Source organism: Blennius ocellaris (assembly GCF_963422515.1).
Source record: "Blennius ocellaris genome assembly, chromosome: 11".
Taxonomy (NCBI): domain Eukaryota; kingdom Metazoa; phylum Chordata; class Actinopteri; order Blenniiformes; family Blenniidae; genus Blennius; species Blennius ocellaris.
This window is the reverse complement of record NC_137660.1, coordinates 5,577,253-5,604,502: the sequence shown is the minus strand read 5'-3', so window position 1 is coordinate 5,604,502 and position 27,250 is coordinate 5,577,253. Positions and strand designations below refer to the sequence as shown.

The window sequence follows — 27,250 nt, the reverse complement described above, 5'->3', positions numbered from 1 at the left end:
GGCCCCAAAATAAAATCCTGCTTAGGGCCCCCACTTGGCCTGTGTGTCTGAATCCACTGGAGAGTCTGAGTCAGTGCTGTTGAATTCCCAGCAGGGGCTCTCTCTCTCGCTGTCCCAGGGCTCCCTCCAGAGGTTGCAGCCGATGCAGACATCACCTCACACACGGATGAAACTAACTGGTCGCTTAATAAAATAGTCCAGGAGACATTTTCTGAACTCAGGCGTGCGGCGCTAATGCCCTCAGTCACAGCAGAGAGAAGACGCCGCCCCTTTTATTTTAGCAGTGACCGCGGGAAAACAACATACATCACATGTGCTCAGTAAGGTCATTACGAGTGACAGACATCGCACTCCAACAAATGCCTCTGACGGGCTCTTCATCCGCCCTGGATCATTTGTATGGCGAGATCCACAGGGATCCTGGCTGACATCCTGGCAGCCATGTTTCTTTTGATAAATTAAAAAAAAAATAGGACAATGTTTGAAATGCACAGAAAACTATAAATGTAAAAAAACTAGCTAGTATAACATTAGCCTACTTTTGAGTTTGCTCGGTCAGCGACAAAGTGTGCGTGTTAGCCAACAATACTGTTGGCTACTGTTAGCTAACAATACTGTTAGCTTTCAGTGCTGGGATATTAAAAAAAAGTTTGTTTTGAAAAAGGCCGTTTTTTTGGTTAATGTGATATTAAGTCATTTTATATAAACAAGTTAACCACATATACATATATTTTCACTCATATTCTTCTTTCTCGAGTCTGATTGCTCATGCAAAGAGAAATGCAATAAACAAAGAATGCACATTTAATCGTGAATAATAGAAATGAATCCATAGCAACCCTGTGATCAACCGGATTAAAAAACAGTTTGACAGCACTAACTGCATTTGTATGTGTGTGGACATTGGGATGTAGGTGATATCAGCTTCAGTATTAAATGTTCAAAGCTTTAAAGATATTCTGAGGTTTTTCCCACTTTTTGATTGAAGTCGACAGCAGGAGGCTAAAGGACGTACTGCACAAGAAACACACACATCACCAGGACACATTTCATTTTAATTGCATTTTAAAAAACCCATCACATTTGAATAACTAATTAAATTAAACATTTAAAAACGTGTACACCATATTGATACCATTTTATAAAAACCCTCAAAATGTGAAAGTCATACAAGTCCACTGAACAGTTACAACACTGTAAACAGAAAGAAAACCTGAGAAACCACCGACACAAAGAGAAGTCAAGAGTAACAGTTTTTAGTTCGAATGAGGCAACGTGGCAGAACAACTGGCAAGAAAAGAATTTAATTAAATCTATGGAAGCAGAAAAAAAAACGAAAAAGCCGATTGAACTGGTCAATTTCAATTGAATTTAGCTAAAATGGCGGATTTTAAAATGGCACAGTTATCTAACCAGCTAACAGAAATATGTGGCTAATTCATACAATGATTCGTGTTTAGGTTGACGCCAGTATTACAGAAAACAGTGGATTTACAATTAAAACTGCAGAAAGGGAATCAAACTGTTACTGTCTATTGACCACTGGTCTCACCAGGAAATGACTAACAAACATGTTTTATCTCTTTTTGTAAAATCCTTTGTTTGTTTGGCGTTAGATTCAGCTTTAGCTAATTATCTTTAAGGTAGATAAACTAAACTGTTGCTAAAGAGAATCAGTGGTACTTGAAGCAAAAAAACATTTTTTTTAATCATCAGTGCATCAACAGGAAGTATATAGAAGGATTTCACATAATCTTGGTTAACTTCAGATTAATACGTAGAGAAACTAATAACATTAATATTCTTTTTGACAACTGTAGAAGATACAATGTGGACAGAAATGTTTCCTGTATTATGGATTTTTTTTTTAGGTGCCTGTCGTTAAAAAAAGAATCCATAACCTGGATTTAGAACAACAAAATGAACACAATTCAGTTTCCCGTCTGATTTGAGTCCAACACGCACATGGCATCTATAAAAATATGAGGCCGGTGTAATATTACAGGCAAGATGATGCTGGATTCACTTCATAGTGAATAAAATTATGATTGTACAGTTAAGAATTTTAAAAGACCATATAGTTCCCAATAGAAGAACACCGCCTAAAGGAGAGCGCCGCCCCTTTTCAAAGAAGTGGCGCGCGAGAAGAAAGAACAAACCTCAGAACTTGATTAAATATACTTTTCAGTGGATGCCAACATACAGAAAGAGTCCATTAAAGTTTTCTATTCTCAGTGCAGCTCTGCTGGAAGCTCGGTGTGCGGCCCGCCTCGCTGGCTCCCAAAAAGCTCAAACAGTAGAATTGAAAATACCTTTATATCCACAGATGGCAGGTATGCGCTAGTGCGCGGATTACAGAAATACTTCTGCGTCAAAAAAGGCACATGTACGTGATTACCACATTTTACACATTTCTTTTTAACTTGCACTCCCTTGTTCCCAATAGACGCGCACCCTGAGGCCTGCACTCCCTCATTGGGCATCTATTCGGAACTATACGGTAACAAAACGAGTGGAATACACATGTTGTCAGCCTGCTTTAGTGAAGGGATGGCAAGTATTATGCTTAACTGAGCCACAATGCGACTTGAGCTTTGAACAACTGCAAATACCTGAACCAGGGAGTCATGGAAACATCTGTACCAGTTACGTGAACACCTGCAGGAGACACATGCTAGGGAGTCACGGTGTGCTTGAGATAAGAACCACTGAAGAATTGTATATGAATTATTTTGCTTTCTCTGGATGCAACATCTCACACAGAGTTTCATCATATATGCGATGTCGGATTTTGCTTGGAAAACCAAATTGACCAATTGCGAAAAGACCAACCCAATGTCGCGGTGAGGCCTACTAGCAAGTGTCTCCTGCAGCTGTTTCACGGACCTGGGACGGATGTCTTCATGACTCCCTGGTTCAGGCATTTGCAGTTGTTCAAACTACGAGTCACACTGCAGCTCAGTTAAGCATAATGCTACGTGGCTAGCATTAGCAGAGCTGATTCTGGTCCACTCGCTGGGAGTTGAACTGGTGTTTTACTCTTTGGGGTCTGATTCGACCTCTGTCTGGCAGGTTTTGGTCCTCGGTCCATATGATTGACACCTCGGCTCGGAATATTTCTTCAATGGTTTCTTGTAGTTCTGTGACCATTTATGTTTTTAACCTGTGAAACAACAGAAGTCAGAAAAATGTGTCTATTCAAGGTGTGACTTTTAACTTGAAATTTCCTTATTTTGTAGGATTATTGTTCAAAACATGAACAGCTCATTCAAAACACAGAAAATAGAAAACGCCTTGGTTGGTGTCTGGAATGTACATGTTCTTCCAATTCAGTACCAAGTCCAGGTGATTGTACTAGGAATACTTTTACAGTGCTTAGTTTGTGTAAGATTTTAATGTTAGCATAAAATATGATATAAACTAGTTATGAGGAAAATAATCTGCTGGAAACTGGCATAAATGACAAAACATCTGACAACTCTTACTCCCCCAAAAAATGTGTGAATGGGAAGAAAGTGTTATTTTCAGAAAACGGATGTATTTTGTCAAAGTTATCAACTTGTAAAAGTTACTTTTAAAGGAGGTTTGTTAAGGCGGGATCCTGGATAGCGAGGGGGCGGGACTAAAGGTCCGGGCTGGAGGCGGACGCCGCGGTGACCACCATGTACTGGTTCAAGATGGCATCGAAGGCCTCGTCTCTGTGCATCATCGCTCCAAACACCATCGGCTGCAGGGGAGCAGAGCAGGACACAGATTCTTTACAACCAATCAGATTTCAGCTGATCAACTGGCACAAATCTCAATATTACATGTGGAGTTCCTCAAGGCTCATCCTGGGTCCACTTGTGTTTAACACTTTAGTCGACATCAACAATCTAGATGAGACACAGATTGATTCTCTGACCAGGAGACCACGACCCAGTACAAGCACTGTGAGGGGATTGAACACGGCGCCGTTCAGATGTGCCAACAACTTCAGTTTTTGGAGCCAAAGATGAGAGATTAAATGTAAATGTGCTTCAATTCAGTCTGCAAAGCTCATGACCTCTGACCTAGACTCATCGAGAGTTAAAGGACTGATGACTCAGCATTAGTCTTTATGGATCCTCACAAACACATCAGTCCAGTTTTCATGTGTTTGCACAAACTTCCTGTCACACAGAAAGAAGATTTCAAAATAAAGCTACGAGTCTGCTTGTAGTCTACTACTCTAAAGTTTGGAATGGCTTCGAACTAAATATGTCTGCTGTGATGTTCAGATTCGTCCAGAAATCTCACATCATCTGTTCCAGAGTCAGATCCAAACATTCAGAAGCTGGTTTTAGTTTTTGTGCACTAAATACTTTGAACAAAGTCCCAGTAAACTGCAGGATGTCTCCAACTCAAGAGTTTTGTGATGATGTTTCAGTCTGCTGCTGCTTTTCAGTAAAAACTAAATATAATGTAGGTTTCACTGGATCTTTAACTTTTCTGCTCTTCTTTTCAATTGCTTTGATATTTTCAACAAGATTTAAGTGCTTTTATCATTGCTCTCATTATGCTAGGTGAGGAAGATTCGAAGGGACTTATATCAACAAGTGAACAAATTGAGATTCTTTCAAATTGTACAAATAGTTCATTTAATTGAGATTTTCTGCCCAGAAATGATGCTCTGACCTTTATGGTGGATGGAGTCGCAATGGAAATGCCCATTCCAGATCCAGGCAGGACTGACAACACTTTGTACTGTGAGGAACAACAAGATATACAGAAAAACATTAGGGAACAGAAACCATCTCAACAGAATCTCATTGACAATCCTTACTATTTTATGTTTATAAAATAAGAACTTTACAAGAAAAATATTCAAAACGTCATTTTAGAGTAAAACGTGGGGAATTTCCCACATGAAGGCGAGACTGGAAGTTACAGGTGGCTGAACAGGAAATTAAGAGGTTGGACAAGAAGTAACAGGTGGCGAGACAGGAAGTTTAGAAGTGAACAGGAAGTTAAGAGGTTGGACAGGAAATTAAGAGGTTGGACAAGAAGTAACAGGTGGCGAGACAGGATGTTAAGAGGTGAGACAGGAAGTTAAGAGGTTGGACAGGAAGTTAAGAGGTTGGACAGGATGTCAAGAGATTCGACAGAAAGTTAAGAGGTGAGACAGGAAGCAAAGTGGTGAGACAGGAAGTTAAGAGGTGAGACAGGATGTTAAGAGGTGAGACAGGATGTTAAGAGGTGAGACAGGAAGTTAAGAGGTGAGACAGGGTGTTAAGAGGTGAGACAGGATGTTAAGAGGTGAGACAGGATGTTAAGAGGTGAGACAGGATGTTAAGAGGTGAGACAGGAAGTTAAGTGGTGATACAGGAAGTTAAGAGGTGATACAGGAAGTTAAGAGGTGAGACAGAAAGTTAAGAGGTGAGACAGGAAGTTAAGAGGTGATACAGGATGTTAAGAGGTGAGACAGAAAGTTAAGAGGTGAGACAGGAAGCAAAGTGGTGAGACAGGAAGTTAAGAGGTGAGACAGGATGTTAAGAGGTGAGACAGGATGTTAAGAGGTGAGACAGGATGTTAAGAGGTGAGACAGGAAGTTAAGAGGTGAGACAGGATGTTAAGAGGTGAGACAGGAAGTTAAGTGGTGAGACAGGAAGTTAAGAGGTGATACAGGAAGTTAAGAGGTGATACAGGAAGTTAAGAGGTGAGACAGAAAGTTAAGAGGTGAGACAGGAAGTTAAGAGGTGATACAGGATGTTAAGAGGTGAGACAGAAAGTTAAGAGGTGAGACAGGAAGTTAAGAGGTGAGACAGGAAGTTAAGAGGTGAGACAGGAAGTTAAGAGGTGATACAGGATGTTAAGAGGTGAGACAGAAAGTTAAGAGGTGATACAGGATGTTAAGAGGTGAGACAGGATGTTAAGAGGTGAGACAGAAAGTTAAGTGGTGAGACAGAAAGTTAAGAGGTGATACAGGAAGTTAAGAGGTGATACAGGAAGTTAAGAGGTGATACAGGATGTTAAGAGGTGATACAGGATGTTAAGAGGTGAGACAGAAAGTTAAGAGGTGAGACAGGAAGTTAAGAGGTGATACAGAAAGTTAAGAGGTGATACAGGAAGTTAAGAGGTGATACAGAAAGTTAAGAGGTGATACAGGAAGTTAAGAGGTGATACAGGATGTTAAGAGGTGAGACAGAAAGTTAAGAGGTGAGACAGAAAGTTAAGAGGTGAGACAGGAAGTTAAGAGGTGAGACAGGAAGTTAAGAGGTGAGACAGAAAGTTAAGAGGTGAGACAGAAAGTTAAGAGGTGAGACAGAAAGTTAAGAGGTGAGACAGAAAGTTAAGAGGTGAGACAGAAAGTTAAGAGGTGAGACAGAAAGTTAAGAGGTGATACAGGAAGTTAAGAGGTGTTACAGGAAGTTAAGAGGTGAGACAGGAAGTTAAGAGGTGAGACAGGAAGTTAAGTGGTGAGACAGGAAGTTAAGAGGTGAGACAGGAAGTTAAGAGGTGAGACAGAGTTAAAAGATTGAGGATGGAAAGCTCCAGTTGGACAGAAGCAGGTGACGATGACCCTCATGATTGTTGCCATATGAATCTAAGTGCTCAGGTCTTGAGGCAGTGACCTTCTGGACGTCTGTGATGTCGAGCAGCTTGATGACTTTGTTCCTCTTGGAGGATCCGGACCTGGAGCTGGAGCTCTCGAAGCACAGGTAACTGAGGGGCACAGCAGAAACCCTGTTCACTCACATTATTACACGACTGAGACCAGAGTGGCCTGGAGACCTGTTGTAATCTGGTACACGTCTGACAAAGGGGCAATTCTCCCAAAACGGTTTGCTCACGGGCTCCACTCAACATCAACTAGAACCTCACAAATTAAAATCCAGTCCAAGTAAAATTGGGTGCAGGATCATCTCTGATTGAACACTCGTACCATGTTTTGTCAGCAAGTTTTTGTTTGATACAAGAATGGCTAGTTTCATAATTACCTTCACCAACCAAAGTTGGCTGAGGTTATGTTTTTGTCTGCATTTTTTATTGGTATGTATGTGTGCATACAACCAATTTTTCGCAAAAACAGCTCCCTGAATTGCAGGACATTTTCAGGGATGATTTGTTATCATCCAATGGCCAATCGATTAGATTTAGGGACGGTGACCGCCAACCACTCCTGAATAAATCCGCCAAAACTGTGAAACTGCTAAAAAAAAATGTCCCATTTATCTCACCACACTAAATTTCCTTTGATTTTTGGATTTTTTTTGTAAAAACAGCACTAATACATCACCCAGTAATGTTTTTAGCGGGTATTTGCAGCCTCTCCATCACCTGTTTTCCATAAGAACAAGTCGCGTTTCACTCAGTGATGTAACTTCCTGATCTACCTAGTTAGCATTGATATGAGCTAGCATGCTCGTGTTGATAACTCGGTTTCACAAAGGTATGCACTCTACCAAGGACCTGTTCTAGTGTATTTAGTGCAGTTATGACATGTAAAAAATCGTAAAACTATTATATGCATATTAAAAGACATGAGTTTCTACAGAGATTGCGATATGAGCTTGTTTTTATTGAGGTGGACACGTTTTAAGTTGTATTTGGGCTGGAAACAGTGAGTCAGATCAGGCAACCCTGGAGAAGACACGACTTTACAAGTACCATGTGCTATAGTTTAGAGTGGATTTATTGCTATGGCTGTAGAAACGCTGTTTTTCAACCAAACAGTTGCAAACAGAATCTGACCCAGACGGAGAGGCTCCTGAAGATGGTGAGTTAAGTAGATTGTGAATGCGTTACTTAGATGGTTCATTTGTGTTATTCTAGTTACTACCAAGTAACTAACACTCGCTCCTGTAAGGATAACTGTTATGGTTCTTCATATTGTACTGTATTTATTCAGTTTATCAGTAATCTGTGTCAATTTGTATGTACCTGTGGGAGGGTAAAATTGACACTACCAGAAGGAGTGGTTATGTCTCTGTATGATGTCATAAAGGGAACAATTCTAAATCATCTGTATGAGCACATATTTGCTAAAGAGTCGCGCAAGCAAATGGGGGAGATGATTTCAAAAACCATTACAAAGTACATTTTACATAATATGGGACCTTTAAAACATATGAAGTTTTATACGTCAGAAACTAATGGTGTGAGCTCTTTGAATGGGTTGCACGTGACACACACACACACACACACACACACACACACACACACACACACACACACACACACACACACACACACACACACACACACACACACACACACACACACACACACACACACACACACACACACACACACACACACACACACACACACACACACACACACACACTACTCACTTCTCGGTGACGTAGAGGACTCCGTTGCGGATGTAGTCCGTGGGCGTCTTCCTGTCTCTGTTGATGAGGCAGCAGCGCCAGCCGTTCTCACAAACTGAAACAACCACACAATGCTGAAGTCGTGTCTAATATTAAACAATATAATATTATTATTCATTTTACAGGATAAATCTGAGACTCATTGTGCAAGATTGCAAAAAAAAAGACTTTGAGAGCTTCAGCTATGGCCTGACTTTGCCTGGCAGGACCTGGTTCAATTATGGAAGTATCCCTGATCCTCCTGGAAATATGAATTTGATTCAACTAGACCTGGTTACACATGTAATGTGGATATAAAGCTCACACAATTACCACTACATGCATTTTAGCAGTCTTCCATGAGTGTAAACATGAAGAAATACGTGTGTATTTGTATAAACTGGTGGAACAGCATCCCTACAGTGAAGCACAGTGGTGGCAGCATCATGCCGTTTCTGCACTTTGGATGAAAAAGAACAAACCACAGATGGTAGATTTGTGGGCAAAATTGCCATTTTAATGAGACTATATTGCTAAAAGAAAAAGGGATGTATTTTATGACCATATCTTATATAAGAACTTCGAATACAATGTGGTAAACTGCAAATCTTTTAGCATCAAGATCATCAGATGAAGGTCTCGTGTCACTTCATCATTTCAACATTATGTCACGAAACAAAAAGACGCCATCGTCCTACACTTGAATTTATAGTCATATTGTGGCGTGTGTGCGCTGCACTGGCTGACCTGTGAGAGGATGCTCGCTCTCAGGCAGGCTGAACACTTCGTGGAAGGCTCCTCTCTTGGTGCTGTAGTATCGCCCGCCATCCTCGTCCCGGCCAACGCCCAGAGGAGCTGCGGCGGCGACGCTGCCTCGCCCCCCCGCCGCAGTGACCTGAACACGTGCAGGATCAGTAAAATCAGCGAGCTGACAAACAGCTGCTGGCAGAGCCCAGTGATGAAGCTGGTGTCAAATTACAAGGCCTCGGATGCGCAGCGTTAGCGGCGTTGGAAAAAGGAGCTTTTCGTCAAATCTCCAGTCAGAAAAACATTTCCTGAAGTACTTTAAATACCGAAGCCAGTATCGGGTATCGGGTCCAATACTGCATGGAGTGAAAGACCCCTGATACAACCTGGTGGGTATTACAAGACATGATCCATCAGCAACATCAGCAGCTGGTAGACTACAGAGGATGAGGGATGTCCACGGTTTGGAGAATCTTTAATACTAAGAAGAATGGCAAAAGTAAGAAAGACTGTAAACTATGTTCTGCCAAAATATCAAGCGGAGGAGAAAGATAGTTGGTACAACACCAGCAACTTCCTCACCAGAGACATTTGGACCAGCAATGTTTGCTGGATGTCGCTCAGTAGTTTAAAGTCCTAGTGAAATGAAAATTCGACCTCCAAAACACTCTGGCTGTCGCTTCGCGGGACATTTTTTATGCCAACTGGCCGAAGGGTAAAATGTAAAAACACGGCAATCTGCGAGAAAATAGCCGATAAACAGCGGTATTTTCTCTGCTGGGCGGAGCTTCTGACAATAATAGAGTGACGCCCAAGTTGTGTTTACATTATGGAGGGTCAGAGTTTTGACGACGAAGAGGCTGAATTTAACCATATTTCATCATCATCGGGTGTTTCAAACCCAGTGATTGATGAAGAAGACACAGAAGGTGGTTCTGCCATCGGTGACCCCGTCTGGAACATGTTTGAGGAAGCAGAAGACGCTTCGTCCTCCATTCGTCCTCGTCTCCTCGCCTCAGCAGCCGCCAGTTTGACGGGTTTGACAGGACCAGCAATGATTGCTGGATGTCGCTCAGTAGTTTAATGGCTCAGTGGATCAGGAGGATTTTAGTCAGAGCCGTGCTACATGCTACATGCTACATGCTAGTTTCTGGGCTTAAATGATTAAGATATGCCTGACAGACTCATGAACAGCGAGCTGCAGCGTGTGTCGGTACAACAGCAAACTCGGTCCCTTTGCCAACAGTCTTCAGTAGCATGGCGCCGTGCGTAGGGAGACGCTACACATCCTCTGTTACAGCAAGTTGCAAAGGACTAAGACTTGTACTTTAGAAAAGTTGTGTCGCCGTATCCCAACGTTTCAGCCCACCGATGATCCTATTGTGATTATTACCCATGTTTAAAGTTGACTATGTTTTATTTATTGGACATGAACAACTTAAAAGTCCACGTCATTCCGTCTTACCTGAACTATGCTGAGAGCCACATCACACAGGCAAAAATGTTCCTTGTACCTGCAAATATAAAGCTTCATCCTGGGGGGTGAACTATTGCGGGACTGGGGTCAGGACGTAGACCTCTAGAGGAGCGAGGACCAACACACAGACCTGAATAGTGAGTCTACTGAACGCACCACTGACCTCTACTGTACAGAGACTGTATAAATACACACCGCTGGATCCTACCTGTTCACATTCAGACGGCTGAGAGAGAAAACACACACACATACATCAGTTCCACACAGATCAGTGTGTACTAATTATTTTCGTGTTCATCACACTCCAGTGTGAAAAGTCCTGTGCTGGTGTCAATAGAAAACATGCTTGATTCTGATAATATACAAGAAAGATAATACAAGAAAATGAGTCTATCGGGAAGCGTTTTGGCTTTGAACAGATCGCCAAGTTGGATTGTTATTGTTCTCCATCCATCCTTGTAACTGAGTTTAGAAATGTGCTATAGAAATAAAGTCACTATTATTCTTATTATTACTCAGGCATGTGCAGATAAACTGTTGACTACAGCCATGGTGGACATGTACAGTAGCAGTGTTTCAGAAAAGTTGCGTTTATCCCCAATTGGAAGGTTTTTGATTTTCAATTGAAAATGTCATACAAACATTAGGATGATAGGTGGAATAGAAAAAATATATAAAAACATGATTTATCCTTTTGAGACTGTCGTAGTGGAGTGCTTGATCTGAGCCCTGAGGTGCCTCAGAAAACTGTGTGTGCGTGTGCGTGTGTGTGTGTGTGTGTGTGTGTGTGTGTGTGTGTGTGTGTGTGTGTGTGTGTGTGTGTGTGTGTGTGTGTGTGTGTGTGTGTGTGTGTGTGTGTGTGTGTGTGTGTGTGTGTGTGTGTGTGTGTGTGTGTGTGTGTGTGTGTGTGTGTGTGTGTGTGTCTGACCCGTCTGCTCAGCGTGGTGCTGCCGCGCTCCTTCAGCTGCAGGTCGGTGGGCAGGTTGGTCCAGATGATGAACGGCGTGTCGAAGCGCTGCCGCAGCTTAGGACAACTTTTAAAGATGAAGTCGACGATGAAGAACTTGATCCCTGCGTACACACCTGAAGAGACGAACAGCCGGTGGGCTTTGATCCAAACTCAATATAGAAGGTGAATTCAAATTTTGGTGGATGAATGATGGACAAAAATATATCGTATATTCCCATGTTTTCTTTAGCACTGAGTTGATACAAATCTCTTTCATCAGTCAGCTCAAGGCACTTTTTCAGAAAAAAAACTAATCATTTAGAAGTATTCAAACTGAAATCCTTGCAAAAACTAATTGATTAAAAAAAAAAAAAAAAAAAAGTGGTTAAATGGAAAAAAAAAAAGGCACAATCAAATATATTGCGAAGGATGTGGACATGTGAGCACGTCTAATCCAGTGGTCACTTCCTCCTGTCATGAGTGTTTTGTCTTCGAACATGATGGAAAAAGCTGCGAGCTGCACCGTCCACAGGCCGTTAGTGCAGAAATCAACTGAAAGGAACTTTTTCTGGTGCAGTGAGGTATGTATATAAAAGAGTCAAATAAAAAGTGTCGTATACATGACAACGTTTTCAAGTGGAAACTGAAAATCTTGTTTTGGATGTCCGTTTACGTGACAAAGGTGCTCAGAGCCACTGAAAACAACAACAGAAGGTGGAAACACTGTAAACATGTTCTTCTGCACATGGACAAGAACAATTCAGTGTCTTGACTCCCAGTCTACGTTCTCCTTCGTTGTCTGTCCGTACAAATGTACGTGTACTTCCATTGTTCATGTTTAGAGCATTTTGGTGTTTTGGTGTGTGTGTGTGTGTGTGTGTGTGTGTGTGTTCATTACAAAATCACAACAGCACCCACTAGTGGACCTACTGGAAAACAACATTAACAACATTATTTTCGGTCGTTCTGCCGTTTCCATGTAAACAGACATCGCTTTCAAAATGTTGCTGTGTAAATGTACAACTTTTCTGAAATGAAAACATAAAAACTAAGCCTTTTCACTTCAAATGTTGATATGTAAACGGGGGGCCTTTAATGTGTTTGTACTTAATCAAAATCAAGCCATTATATAGAGTATAATAGACAGAACCATGAATGTATTTAAATGTGTAAAGTACCTATAATGAAGCCCAGCAGCTGGAAAGGAAACAGGCAGGAGGAGACGAAGGCCACCCACAGGCCCACGTACAGCTTCTGGGTCAACTCGGGCTGCACCCACATGAACAGACTGCACACACACACACACACACACACACACACACACACACACACACACACACACACACACACACACACACACACACACACACACACACACACACACACACACACACACACACACACACACACACACACACACACACACACACACACACACACACACACACACACACACACACACACACACACACACAGTGACCATTTCATGACCATTTCCGCTTTCTACTTTGGAATTACAAAAGCAAAGACACTCACTTCTTTATTTTTTCCAATCTGTTGGCCATCCTTCCAAACAGATTCTGTGAGGACAAAAAGAAACAAAAGTTGTGTTTGGGGGTGTGACCGGTGACTTAGAGCCCGACTGTGTCCACAATGAGTCACCTGAGCTTTCTGAGCCACGTCCAGAACCAGCTGGAACTTCTCAGACACAGTCAGGTCTTCTTTAGGAGGCTCCTGGACAAGAAGAGACCATGTTTTAATGTGGATAAATACCACATATTTATCAGGTTTTGTACCATTAGCTTATTTGCTAGATTATTGCTTATATGTGAAATACGCTTAATCGCCCTGAATGCATTAAAAAATTGTGAAGTTAGTGAATGTTATAGCTTATTTTTCTTTCAGAATTTTTATTAATTTTTTCAAATTAAACCCAGCCTTAATCTTAGCCCTTTACACGCTACATGTTCATCATAATATGTTTGTTGGAAGTTTTCTGGCTGTTGCCCACTAACTGGAGTTAGTTAGAGACTCCTGATCTGGAATATCATCAGAGTCCCTATTGATCATTTAAATCAGTGTTTTTCAACCACTGTGCCGCGGCACACTGGTGTTTCCGCGAGATCTGGTCAGGTGTGCCGTGGGAAATTATCCAATTTCACATTTTTTTCTTTAAAAATAATTTGCTCTCACAGCCGCTGTCAGCTGTGAGAGCAGTGTGCAGAGTAATCTAGTATAAATACTCTTCGCCAATAGATGGCAGCAGAGAACTTTGCCGTTGAAATCGAAACTGAAAGACGTCAGTGTGGTTCATCTCCACCTCCTGCTACCATCTTGTATCAAAGTACTGTGTCAGTGACAGTGATGGAGAAGTTTTTGAAAAGGAAGAATGTGAACCAGGATCTCAGCTCTTCATCCATCAGGTCCAGGTTTCACACTGAGGGAGTCACAATTTAAAAAAAAGAAAATGGTAAATACTTTTTTTCTGTACTTATTCGATTCCTGTTGATAAAACTTTGATGAGAAAGACTTTATATTGTAAATAGAGGCTACAGAGTTTCACATTTTAACATTGTCGGTGGTGGTGGGGTCCCTCGAGATTTTTCCAAAGAAAAAAGTGTGCCTTGGCTCAAAAAAGGTTGAAAAACACTGATTTAAATGATTCAATAAACAAGCGTGTGTGTGCGTGACCTGATGGATTCCTCACCACCGGCTCCGACACTTCAGGGACGATGCTCCACTGGATCCTCCAGCCTCTGGCAGCATCAAACGACACACAAACACCATGCAACATTTATCACGTCATTTCACAGATATTTAAGAATCAATGAGCTCAGTCGTATGAATTGGCAGTACTACTCTATACTGCAAGGTGGCGCAGTGAGACACTTCAGCTGCTAAAGCGACGTCTCAAGAACAGGCTGGATGCTCGTGACCCACCTGGCTATGAGGTAGTTGAGGGAGAGGCGGAGGATGGCGAGGAACAGGAACATGGGGATGGCCCAGCCGTGCCACGCTGCGTACATGTAGACCTGAGGAAGACGTCAACGCCACACAAACACGCTGCTCAGCCATTTCATCGCAGATCTGTGGACTTGTGTACTTCGTGATTTGGACTCACGATGAAGGCGATGCCTGATGTGTAGACGGAGTACCAGCTGGATAAGGCAGTGAGGTTCCTCTTGAAGTTGGTCACGGGTCTGAATCCTCGTTCTGGAAGCAGCAGCGCAACCCAGAAATCACACACTAACAATTCATCAGGACAGACTGAGGCTGCAGGATAATGGTGGACGGTACAGGAACTGAAAAGGTCTGCTGATATGAATTCTACAATCTGTGAAGACTTTACCAACAGGATTCACCACAACAAATACTCACTGAGCCTTCTCATGTTTTCTGTCAACCTGTGGATCCGAAGCCACACAAAGACGATCTTTAGGTTCCAGACGCAAACAAGCTCATCACAATAAAAGACATTCTGCAGGATGGCTGCTCACCTCTTGGCGCTCAGCGGCTCCTCCGTCTCCACCGTCGTCTCCTCCGGTTGGAAGCGGAAGTCTTCCATGTAAACGCCAAATCGTTCGTAAAGCCATTTGAGGCAGCTGTTGGACAGACTGTCCGTCTGCTTCTCTGAAGATGGAAAAGTAAAAAGAAAGAAATAATAATTTAAACAAAAAGGAAAAGAGAGACTGAAGCTGAGTGAGACGGTGTGGAGCACACACTCACAGGAAGGGGGCGTGGCTCACCTGTACTGCTGCCTGGAGTGGGAGGAGGCGGCGCAGGCTTCGGTGTTTGAGAAGGCGAGTCCTCCAGCCTGTTGATTAAAAAGACTTTCCGTTACTCCGGGTCCGGAGTGAGCTCCTGTACCGGCGAGGTGGCCAACCCTCACCTGGACCTCGGGGCCTCGTTGAACTTCTGCTCGAGCTCGGCTCGTCTGCTGCGCTCCTTCTCCAGCTCCTGCTTCAGCGAGTCCACGTTGGATTCCTCCCGAAGTTTCCTCAGCTCCTCCTCTGAAACACAACTGCTCTGGTCACATGGTGCTTCCACTCATCTTTCCCTCCCTCACTTCCTCAGGCCTGTCCAGCCTTCTCATCTTGAGATGCAGCCCGTCAGCCTGATGCTGCCACCGCCGTGTCTCGCCATAGCGGTGGGAGGAGCCACGTGCAACTCCTCAGACGCAGCGTGTCTTAAAACCTGCGAAGAGTTTTCAGCTGAAGGCCTGAAACATCTTTATTCTTATCAAACGTATTTGAAACTCGACATGAAGCAACACAGAGGTTTAAACTCGGGTTTCTCTCACAGTTCACAGGCTCTTTAGTCATAAAGGCTGTCAAGGTGTTTCTTTCAAAGATATTTGTTTTATTCTTTATATATATTTTCTATATTGTCTTTTATAATTAAGGGAATTTGTAATGTGCATACAATATAAAAAATGCCCTCCTTGACAGGCTTGATCCTCCTGCCTACATCACAGTGGAAAGCCCAGTTTGCATTTAGTCCTAAATTCAACAACTTTAATGTTGTTGAAGAACTGCTAAATAAGCTATTTTAATTACGAGCTGGACAGCTTTGTGAAACTATTGACAGTGAACCAGAGACACAGCAGAGCCTTTGGGTGTCACTCCCAGTTTGAGGTGCAGTAATTTCAAGTAATTTACTGATATTGTGGCTTCTTACAGGCTGAATGTTTTGGTTATTATAAGACAGGTTTGTATTTGGATGAATGCACCGCAAGCCTTGGGTCCCCAGTATCAGATGCTGAAGAGAGACATTGACTTAAAATTGGACAGACTATTTATCCTCGGGGGAAAATTGCAAAAAAATGTCTTGAGTATTGATAATTGTGTGCTGAAGGTGGTTTGATATATTTTATTAAATTACAATCACTTTGGATTTCCATGCCTACTACATTTGTTATATATACACTGTATATATATTAAAGTGTCTGACTGGCCGATACTCCATGATACGCCTCAGTAGTATGTGCTTTTTTTTTTGGATTCTCTGCATGGCCCTGGTGTTTGGTGAACTGATGACATGTCCGGGATGTACTCGGACTTCAGATCAATGTTTACTGGGATCAGATCCATGTGACCTCAACTTGGAACAAAAAGCTGATCGATGAACTGACGAGTAGAACTGATAGCAACAAGAGCAGAAGATCAGGTCACATGGTTTCCAAACGCTCCTCCATTAAAGCTTTGACAGATTTATTAACGCCAGTGTGTGTGTGTGTGTGTGTGTGTGTGTGTGTGTGATAAATATTGATGATTCCTGCTGCTGTGTGAATGCGAGTCCATCCTGACCATCAGAGTCCAGGCAACTGAAGGTGAAATTGCTCACGTAGGAAGTGTTTTTCCAGCAGAGCGATCTCCAGGTGACCTTTGACCTCGTTCAGATCCGTCCTGGACTCATCTTGGAGCGCTGCTGAAAACGAGGCCGTCGCGGCCTGAACACAGAGAGGTGGGAGTCACTACGAGCCGCTGAGAGCAGCAGAGTGCAGACGGACCAATGAGAACCGCCGTCCTTCACCTGAGAGTCGCCCGGCTGCTCCCCGTCCACTTCTCTGGCCTCCTCCGAATCTCGGGCCGACAGGCGGGCCTTGGTCACCGCCTCCTCGCCACATTCCGTGTCCGACGTGTTGGGCGACTCGCTCAGGTCCAGGAAGTCGTCCCGCTTGGAGCCACGGAAGCGGATCCTGTCCAAGCGCCTCAGCATGGTGACGGGAGGGAGGGAGAGCCACCTCTACCTGAACATGGCCGAGGCTGAGCTGCAAGGCGACAGAGGAGGCGTCATCAGGAAGTGATGCTGTACTTCACCGTCTGCAATCATATCAGGCCCCATTTACACAACAGCACTTCAGGCTCGTTCAGACCTCTAACGACAAGTGTGACCAGGCACCAAACCACTTCCTGAGGTGTTCAGGAAGCATCCGACCACTGAGGCTTGGTAGTGTAAACAGTCATTGGGAACGGCGTTGTGGCAGGAAAACACATCATCAGTGAGCACCGTGTTCTTGTTGAAGAGAATGTCCCATCTGAGTTCTACAGTCTTTACTACTTTCCAAAAGAAACTATGGAAAAGAACAGGGACGTCCGAGTCTGAAGGTCTGCAGAGACACTGACGCTAAAGCCTTCAAGCTACCAGTGTCCGCGAGTGTCCGCGAGTACTTTGCAACGTCAAGCTCGTCAAAATCATCAACACCCACAGTGTAAAACAGAATGCTACCGGTCCTTCATCCCAACAGCTGGTAGGATATTTAACAACTCACTGTAAATGTCCTAACATTCTCCTCATGGACCGGTTCCATCTGCACGGAGAACATCTCAGTTCCTACCTATCTACACTATGTGTATACCATTTCTGTCATTTACTCTATTTTTAGAGGACTTCTTTTTTTACTGGATTGTTTATTCTTTTTATTTTTTACTTATTCTATTTTCTTGTGCTCTTTTTTGCCCCTATTTAGATTTACATATGTTTACATATTTTTAATTCTTTCTTTTTATAATTCTGCACCTTCTTACCGTGAGCTGTTGCAAGGTTGTGTTTCCCCCTGGGGAGGAATAAAGCTCTACTCTACTCTACTCGCCCTGGACGCCAGTGTCTGCTGCGACCTCACGGTGGTGGAACTGCACACAGCCCAGATTTTGAGGCCTCACGTCCTTTGCACAACTGTACGCGCTGACTGCGCATGCGCCAGAGCTTGTGGGAGGAGATCCTGTGTCTCCCCGTCTGAACAATCACAATTTAAAATCCAATCCAATCCACCTTTATGTATATAGCACATTTTAACAAAATAAAGAGCAAATAAAGAGCCACACGGCTCAAAACTCCTGAAGTGAAAGATAAAGTACTTTAGGAAAGGTGGAGAACGCCGGGCAGCAGAAGTGGAGATATTTTTGGGATTGTTACGTTACGTTGTCGAAAGCACACAGATGTGAGCTTGAGTGAAGCATGGCCACTAGATCTGATTAATCGGTTGATTATTTTTCCGATTAATTAATAGAAACATTTAAAATTGTAGGACCAGTATATATTGAATGAACCAAACATCAAATATGTTATGATTATTTAAAAGCACATAACTGAACTAATACAAAGATGTATACAATATTTCTACATATATACACATGTATACAAGATAATTATTAAAAAAGATTTAATGTACTTCAGGGACCACATACAGTCCAGTTTCATCCTGAGTGACCAGACTGGTAAAATATTGATATAATAACCTTTGAATTTACACTTCAAAGTTTTTCTTTGTTGTGGTCATAGTGTATGGAATGAAATTGTCTATATTTTTGCAAGATCAAACAGCGGTATGGAGCAGTAAGGTAAAGCGTAATCAGAGCCAAATGTGGTGTTTCCTCCACAAAAAAGAGGTTAAAAAGTAGGCGGGGCTTCGAACTCCACAGATATGTGATGTTACAACAGTCATCTCAGGCGGGGCGGCAGACCTTGTGATTCCTCTGTTGTTGTTTACATCCTCCGCTTTGCACCGGCGGCGAACTGGTTAGCTCAAGCGCCGAGTGACGCATAAATCGCGCGACACGACGAATCCATTATTAAATTTGTTGCCAACACTTTTAATAATCGAATTTAATCAATTCATTATTGCAGCCCTAATGGCCTCAATCGTCTGCATCCCGCGGTCGCTCTCGTGACACTCGTGGACATTGGTAGCATGGAGAGGCCTTAAAGGCCGGTTCTTCCTCTATCACAGGGGTCGGCAACCTTTAATGCTCAAAGAGCCATTTGGACCCGTCTTGCTCTGTACACAACTCCCAAAGTGCCACACACATTTTATTCTGACAGTCCCACCAGTAGACCATGCCAGGAGGACACGACACACAAAACCTTCTTCACTGCTGGTTGACAACTTACAACTAATAAACTAAACTACATGAACTAAGCAACAAAAACACAACACAACACAATTATTAGCAACACTACAAACCTAATATAACCCCCAATAATTACATTTAAAACACGTCAAACAGAAGCTCCCATAATGCATTGCAGCTCTCAGCTCCTTTATTGCTGCACATTATTAAAATGGAAGATAAATGTGTGAGATGTGGATTGTTAGAACCATGAGTGTGATGGTGTGTCTTTAATGTCCTGTAGTTGTTGTGTAATTCACTAGAATGTTCCGTCACTCTCAACAAGTCTGTAATCAACCTCCTGGAACTGTCGGCTTTTACTGTGAAAGGTACAGGAAGCTCCCAGCTTCAGACACCAGTTGAGCCGCTGTCATGACCTGCAGCCGCAATTCTACGTTCTTCATGCTTTATTGTTGTAATGACGTCACATCGCTGCGTCGTTCACCACCCTACATTTTACCACTCTTTGTAGGGACTGCGCTCTGGGTGGCCTTGCCTCCTTACGTCCCTCTCTGGGTGGCTTTGCCTCCTTACATCCCTCTCTGGGTGGCTTTGCCTCCTTACGTCCCTCTCTGGGTGGCTTTGCCTCCTTACGTCCCTCTCTGGGTGGCTTTGCCTCCTTACGTCCCTCTCTGGGTGGCTTTGCCTCCTTACGTCCCTCTCTGGGTGGCTTTGCCTCCTTACGTCCCTCTCTGGGTGGCTTTGCCTCCTTACGTCCCTCTCTGGGTGGCTTTGCCTCCTTACGTCCCTCTCTGGGTGGCTTTGCCTCCTTACGTCCCTCTCTGGGTGGCTTTGCCTCCTTACGTCCCTCCAGGATGAACTGCAGTGGGACGGAGGCTCAAGGAGCCACAGTGGAGGGACCAAAGAGCCGCGGGTTGCCGACCCCTGGTCTATAAGAACAAGAAGAAAGTCCGGCAGTGCAGCTCCTCCACCGTTCGGCCAGGACGGTCGTCACTGCCAAAACAAATTTGACGTCATTTTGCTCAGCAGGACCTCGCACTGCCGGACTTTCTTCTCGTTCTTATGGGTTCAGAAAGGGCGTCTGCAGGAGCCTGGAGAGCGGCCTGGGTCTTCATTTGTTGTGATGACGCCACACACATATGCAGCGCAGAACAACCTGCTCTAAACATTAACAATGGGAGAACACGGACATTCGTGTGGACAGACGACCAAATTGGATTGTTATTGCGATGACTGTCAAAATAAAAGTCCCAGGAGAATATGGGCAAACGAACTGCAATGAACGATTTACCACGGCGGTGGTTCACATGCACAGGAGCTGCATTTCCACCATCTAAATGGAGACGGAGTCCGAGCATTTGAGAAGTTACCTTTTCCTCTGTTTCCATGGAGACAAGGGCAGAGTGATTTTTAAAAGTTCCACCGCTGGCCTGCTGTTTTCAAAAAGTTGCATTATCAGTGGTTCCGCACAGCGAGGTCAAGTGACTGGACACCCACGACGGACCACAACTTTTCCGTTTTCACGAGTAAACATTGTGTGAACGGGGCCGAGGTGACAGGTCACACATCTGCAACCCCACTGTTGTCGCTCCACTGCATTACATGGAATCAAACATCAAACTCAGTTTGTTAAAAGACTGGAAAGAGAGAAAAACTCCTTTCTCACTCATTTAGCAGCATGCAGGAGCTTCTGTTTATTGAAAGAGGAAATTTCAACACACATGGGAATGTGGACACATAATCAGACATCATCGTCCTGCCTGGTAGGGAGGACAGATTCAAACCTCAACAAAAATGCAGCATTATAGAAGCTCGTGGACTGTAAACCAGTCTGTACATGACTTCAGCTGGATGAAGCATTAAGCTGCTGAAAGTGAACAGATGCACTCCTCACTGTTGGCACCAACAGTCCAGTTAATAGCTACAGCTGACGGGGGACGGCCGTCAGCGGGACAACCGTTAGCAACTAGCCCTTTTCTGTTATTGGAGCAATATTCTGTTCACCTCTAACATCTGGAGATAATCTTTTGTGGTTTACTTTACTAAACTATTTTACCATTAACACAACATTTACCATACCATTTGCACAAACATACATTGAACAATATTACATAACACTGTTAACCCACACTGTGTGTGTGTGTGTGTGTGTGTGTGTGTGTGGTTTGACAGCTTGTGCCTGAACACGTCTGAGGACCGGTCAGACCACCTGAGATGATGTCACAGCTTTTCTTCAACGATCATGTATACGCGCGCGCGCACACACACACACACACACACACACACACACACACACACACACACACACACACACACACACACACACACACACACACACACACACACACACACACACACACACACACACACACACACACACACACACACACACACACACACACACACACACACACACACACAAGTCTGCTTCTCATGCACTGATTATACTTGAACAGCTCAATAATTACTATTCTGCTCATTCTATTGTTTCTTTTTCTTTTTCCTTCTTTTGTTTCTATAGTTTGTCCCTCCTTTCTGTTTTTACTTTCACCAGCGAAGGTTAGAATGAAGGTTCCATTCACATCCAGAGGACAAACCACACACACACACACACACACACACACACACACACACACACACACACACACACACACACACACACACACACACACACACACACACACACACACACACACACACACACCTCATTGATGAGATTGTTCTGTTAATTATCAAAATCAAGTTGTTGTTGTTGTGTTTGTTTTTATTTATTTGTTTTATGTCCATACATGTATGTATGTATGTCACGAAAAGGTCAAAAGTCTATTTCCACTATAACGCAGTCAGTTTTAATCCGACTGACATCAAACCAACACCAAAAGGTTCCGTTTTCAATTCCTCGTCCGCCGACATGCCACATGATGCAGTGACGTCATCACATTGGTTAGCAGTTGAGGGTCAAAGAACAGTGGGGGGGGGTCACACAGAAATTGTTAAATCTGTGTCAAACAGTGACAACATGAAGCAATTCAAATGACCAGAACAAGTGATGGAATGATTGGTGTGGGGAATTCAATTCAATTTCAATTCAACTTTATTTATATAGCACCAAATACAACACAGTCATCTCTTGGTGCCTTTAACAGAGAAAAGAGGAAAAACCCAAATTGATCCACATGAGCAAGCAGGTTTATTTGCAACTGTGGAAAGGAAAAACTCCTCCAACAGGGAGAAACCTTTGTAGAAACCAGAGTCAGAGGTGGCGGCATTCTGCTGCCATAGGATAGGGAAGACGAGAAACAGACCCTTGTCCAGGTAGAGAGAGGTAGGGAGAGGTAGAACGAGGGGGAGAGGGAGAGTTATAGGGCGAGAGGCGGGGGGAAGAGAGGAGGAAACGATAGGACAGATAAGATAGTTTGAGTAGGAGGAGGTAGAGCGAGAGGTGGAGAGAGTCGAGGGGAGTGCTAGTAAATAGAAAAGATTTGAATCTGGCCTTAAAAGACTGTTTCAGCCTCCCGAACTGAAACTGGGATCTTGTCACTTATTGACCACTTGTTAGGACCGAACCTGCACTGCCAACACTGGTATTATTTTTTACTATAGTATGTACTTTATAAACATACTGTACATACTTTATTGTACCCCCCCATCATAGTTTAATTTCCTTGTATTTCATCTTACTGTATATTTTGCTCCCCTTAGAACTTATTATACTTTATTATAGTTTGTGATTTTTATCTTATTTTTTAGTCCTATTTTATTTTATTTACTTATTATTACTCTTTACTGTAAATAGTTTTGGTCCTTAGAGTTCTTGATAGTCATTGTATATAAGATACCTCTATTCTTGTCTAACTGTTTGCACATTTCTTGTCTTTCCTACTCATGAGTCCTTAAGAGCAGAATGTAACAAGTACATTTCTCCTTTGTGATCAATAAAGGCTTATCTTATCTTATCTGATCTGGTTCCACACAAGAGGAGCCTGAAAGCTGAAAGCTCCACCTCCATACTACTTTTACAAAACTTGAATCAAATAAACTTGTAATCCATTGGTTTCCATGGTGACAATTGCCCGTTCTCGTGTATTCATTTATTGGCTTGTATGTATGAATATGACCAACTTTTCGCAAAAACTACTAACCCAAATTGCACGAATGTTTCAGGGATGATTCGTCATAATCCAAGGACCAAATCCATTAGAGTTTGGGATCAAACGGCTCCTGGGGAGGCAAGATATTTCCTCCATTGTGGAAACACTGGAGCTGCTGTTAGCCGTCTGCTAGCACACTGTGAACTCTGCCCCCCCCCCCCCCCCCCCCCCCCCCAGCCAATCACAGGCCAACTCACTGTAACGGTGCATTCATGTAACACAAAAGAATGGGAAATAACAGAACATCATCATTTAACCTCAACACTGCAAGGTTAACGGGTTTGTGCTCCACCATGTGTCGGCTTAGTTTCTTACTTTATTTGTTCTACACTTTGTGGGTTTATTTTGTTTCTTACATTGCTTGGTAGTTTCTTACTCGCTTCAATTTTGTACTTTATCCGTTTTAGTTTTAATTTGAATATTTCCATTCATTCTCACGAATTGAATTAAAAATGTGAAACTGTATATTTTGCATCTATTATACATGAACTGAAACAAGAGAAACTTAGTCAAGAATATCAGACATTTAAAAACAAAAACTCCTGTTCCTCCTTTAAGCAGATGAAAATCTATTAATCCGTTAACATGAATGTGGAAGTACGCTTGATTGCAGATTTCTAAATATCAAAGGAAATTGAGACTAATTAGAATTCATCTACAAAACAATGTGCAATTAACTATTTAAAAAAAGAATGAGCACGGTAAAAACAAAGTCAACAAAGTGCTTCTGAATCCAAGCTGATGTGAACCAGAGGAAAGATGGATGGATGGATGGATGGATGGATGGATGGATGGATGGATGGGCAGGTACAGGAAGGTGTTGTTGACCCACATACTTTGGGAGCCCGCTGTTCTAATGTGGATGAAATAATGTGAGCTGACCCGATTAAGCAGCAGAAAACTGATGGATTAACCCACTTAAAGATCGTTCACCCTGACAAACGCTGTGGCCTCTCGTCCACTTCATCACCAGGAAACCTGCACCTCGGTGAAAACGCTTCACGACCCCAAGAACCACGACAGAAAGGCAACGGAGAGAGGAGAAGCTTCACACAACCTTCTGCTCATGTAAACGATTAGTTCTATATACTAGACATTTATTACAGCTGCAGATATCTCAGAGCATTTGTCAGTTTATCATCTGTATATATGCTTGTGCTTTGTGGAGACATTAGGACATCATTAATAAACGATAATAAAATACGTAATCTTTTTCTTCTTTTTTTTTTTAAGTTAAAATAATGAAAATATAGCCAAAGTTGCAAAGACTTTCAATGAGGGATGGGGCCGATCCGATCCAGTATCAGTAGTGGGTTCCGATATGAACGTAATTCACGGATCAGAAATTTCCAATCCAACCTGCTGAGATTTCAGATCCATGAAACCTCGTCTGCTTTACTGTTGCTGAAATGACTCCTCTCCTCTCCTCTCCTCTCCTCTCCTCTCCTCTCCTCTCCTCTCCTCTCCTCTCCTCTCCTCTCCTCTCCTCTCCTCTCCTCTCCTCTCCTCTATCCTCTCACCCCAACCGGTCCGCAGAATGCCGACACCTCTGAGTCTGGTTTCTACAAAGGTTTCTTCCCGTTAGAGGGAGTTTTTCCTTTCTACAGCCGCAAATAAACCTGCTGGCTCATGTGGATATGTTGGGCTTTCCTCTTTTCTCTATAAAAGCACCTAGGAATGACTGTGTTGTATATAAAAATGTTTTTTTTAATTAAAAAAATCCCTGTATACAAAGGAAATAAACTATTTAATAAAATATTCAGTGTAGCTGATGAACATATTCAGAAACACGATATGTTTCACTAACATTCTAAAATGTCCTGAGAAGCTCCAGAGTCACAACTTCTTCTGGAGCTTCTCCTTCTGGGTCACATTCTGCTTCTTATTGGTTTGGTTGAACTGTGTTTCCCCGTAACTTAGCGACAGATAGAATGTAAACAATGGCACATGCCATAAGGAGAAGAAGTGCTTCCTCCTCTTCCCAAGATGGGCAGGTGGGCGGAGCCAGTCCAGCTCCTGAAACCAGCAGATTCTTGATCAAATATTCAACTGGCTAAAAATCAAGGACAAGCTGGATTTGGGGCAAAAAAAATGTGAATACAATGTTTGTGGACCAATAAGAACCATGTGAAAGTGTTGAAAAGTTGTGTGATATGACTCCTTTAAGGAGCCGGCAGCTGCCACGCCCAACAGCATCAGCGTGAGCAGCTACTAGCAACAGCAGCACAGCGGGTTTTCCCACACGGCGACTAAAGTGAGTAATGTGATATATTCATACAGTAGGAGTTGGACAAGCAGCAGCTGGACGGCTGGAGCAAGAATGACTCAGTGAACGAGTTAATGAACGTGACGACTCGCGAGTCACCATTCAGTAAAATGACTTACAGGTTTTGAAGCTCGGTCATCACACACAGTACACCGTACAGGACAGTGTGTAAATACACGCCACGCTCAGCCATAGAGGACTCGTGTTGGCGCACAAGTGACACTGCGCCAGTGGAACGCTGCCTTGACAATGGCGGAGAGAGGAGTGCGTGAGTGGATGAAGGGGGAAGAGGACGAGGTGAAAAACTAGAAATGTGTATTAGAAGAGGAGGAAGATTCAGGATGAAGATGATATACCTGTGAAAATTAAGAAGAAAAGGCAACGGAGGTGGCATCCGTTTTGGTTTGTGAGCTGACGGAATGAGTAAGTAAACAAGAAAATCCCTCCAATCACACAAGACTTTGACTGACAGAAGCTGAGTGGAGACCTCATCTGTTCGCTCAGACACCAGTGTCAGAAGTTTCAAGGCCTTAAAAGGCTTCTGGGCCCCGCCCCCTCTCCTGGCGACAGCCAATCAGCTGCATCCTACCTGCGGACTTCATGGCAGCCCGGTCGGTACCCGCCCGGCCGCGGGACTCCGGTTGAGCCGCCAGGTAACCACAACCTGGACGACGTGTGACTGAGAGGGAGATTCGAGGACAGACGACAAGTTTCTCACCGTGGAAGCGAAGACAAAGCAAACTTTCCCCGTCCTCCGTCTCCTCTGGCTGGCGTTAAACCCGCTCCGAACTCCCCCGACACCGTCCCCAGAACCGGGACTGTTCTCTACACACTCTCCTAATCCAAGCCGGACCTTCACCGAGCTCAACCGGACCCTGTTCCTCCACCTGACGAGATAATCACCGGCTGTGGGCGGGGTGCACCATAGACATACACACATAGAATCGACCAGGACATAGACATTCACACATAGGACACATTCACGAGATATACACAGATAGAATCACAACACATAAAACTACTTAGAATTACAGAATCAGTCAAACACATATAGAATCACAGGCAAATACGCATACAGACATATAATCACGACACAGTCAACGAGAATCGGACACATAGACATACGCACATAGTATCAACAAAAAATCCGACATACATTCCATACACACATAGAATACATACACATAGGCATACTCATATATTCTCTCAACATTGCCATGCACACAGTACCACAGGCAACGAGACATACATATTTTCTACTTTTTCTGTGTCTATGTTCATTTCGTCCATTTATTTTGCAGCTACCTATGGCAGCTGCAAATACATAGATTCAATTTCCTTTCTACATCAACCTTTCATCCTTAGTCTATTTAATCATGTTTTTGTGTCTACTTCATCTAAACTATGCGTCTAATTAGTCTATGTCTATTTATCCTTTTATTCTTTGTCAGTGTGTCTACTTATTCTGTTGCTTTAT

The 27,250-nt window shown here is 43.2% G+C and overlaps 1 protein-coding gene across 2 annotated transcripts; it reads right to left on the bottom strand.

The window, feature by feature from the left end:
* Nucleotides 1–1,047: 1,047 nt before the first annotated feature.
* LOC308136288 (GRAM domain-containing protein 4-like) lies at nt 1,048–26,651 on the bottom strand. 2 transcript variants are annotated; one of them, XM_080504566.1, is made up of 20 exons: nt 26,492–26,651; nt 17,039–17,328; nt 16,850–16,955; nt 15,396–15,516; nt 15,253–15,320; nt 15,004–15,136; nt 14,885–14,910; nt 14,628–14,719; nt 14,447–14,538; nt 14,214–14,262; nt 13,169–13,240; nt 13,043–13,086; nt 12,685–12,794; nt 11,486–11,640; nt 9,081–9,228; nt 8,316–8,409; nt 6,594–6,684; nt 4,657–4,725; nt 3,573–3,727; nt 1,048–3,163 (listed from the first exon to the last, which is right to left on the bottom strand). In XM_080504566.1, the coding sequence occupies exons 2-19, from the start codon at nt 17,222–17,224 to the stop codon at nt 3,623–3,625; spliced, it is 1,761 nt and encodes a 586-aa protein (XP_080360692.1). In that variant the 5' UTR covers nt 17,225–17,328; nt 26,492–26,651; the 3' UTR covers nt 1,048–3,163; nt 3,573–3,622. The 2 variants fall into 2 exon arrangements, with proteins under 2 accessions (XP_080360692.1, XP_080360691.1); XM_080504565.1 differs by having other exon boundaries at nt 17,039–17,276.
* Nucleotides 26,652–27,250: the final 599 nt, after the last annotated feature.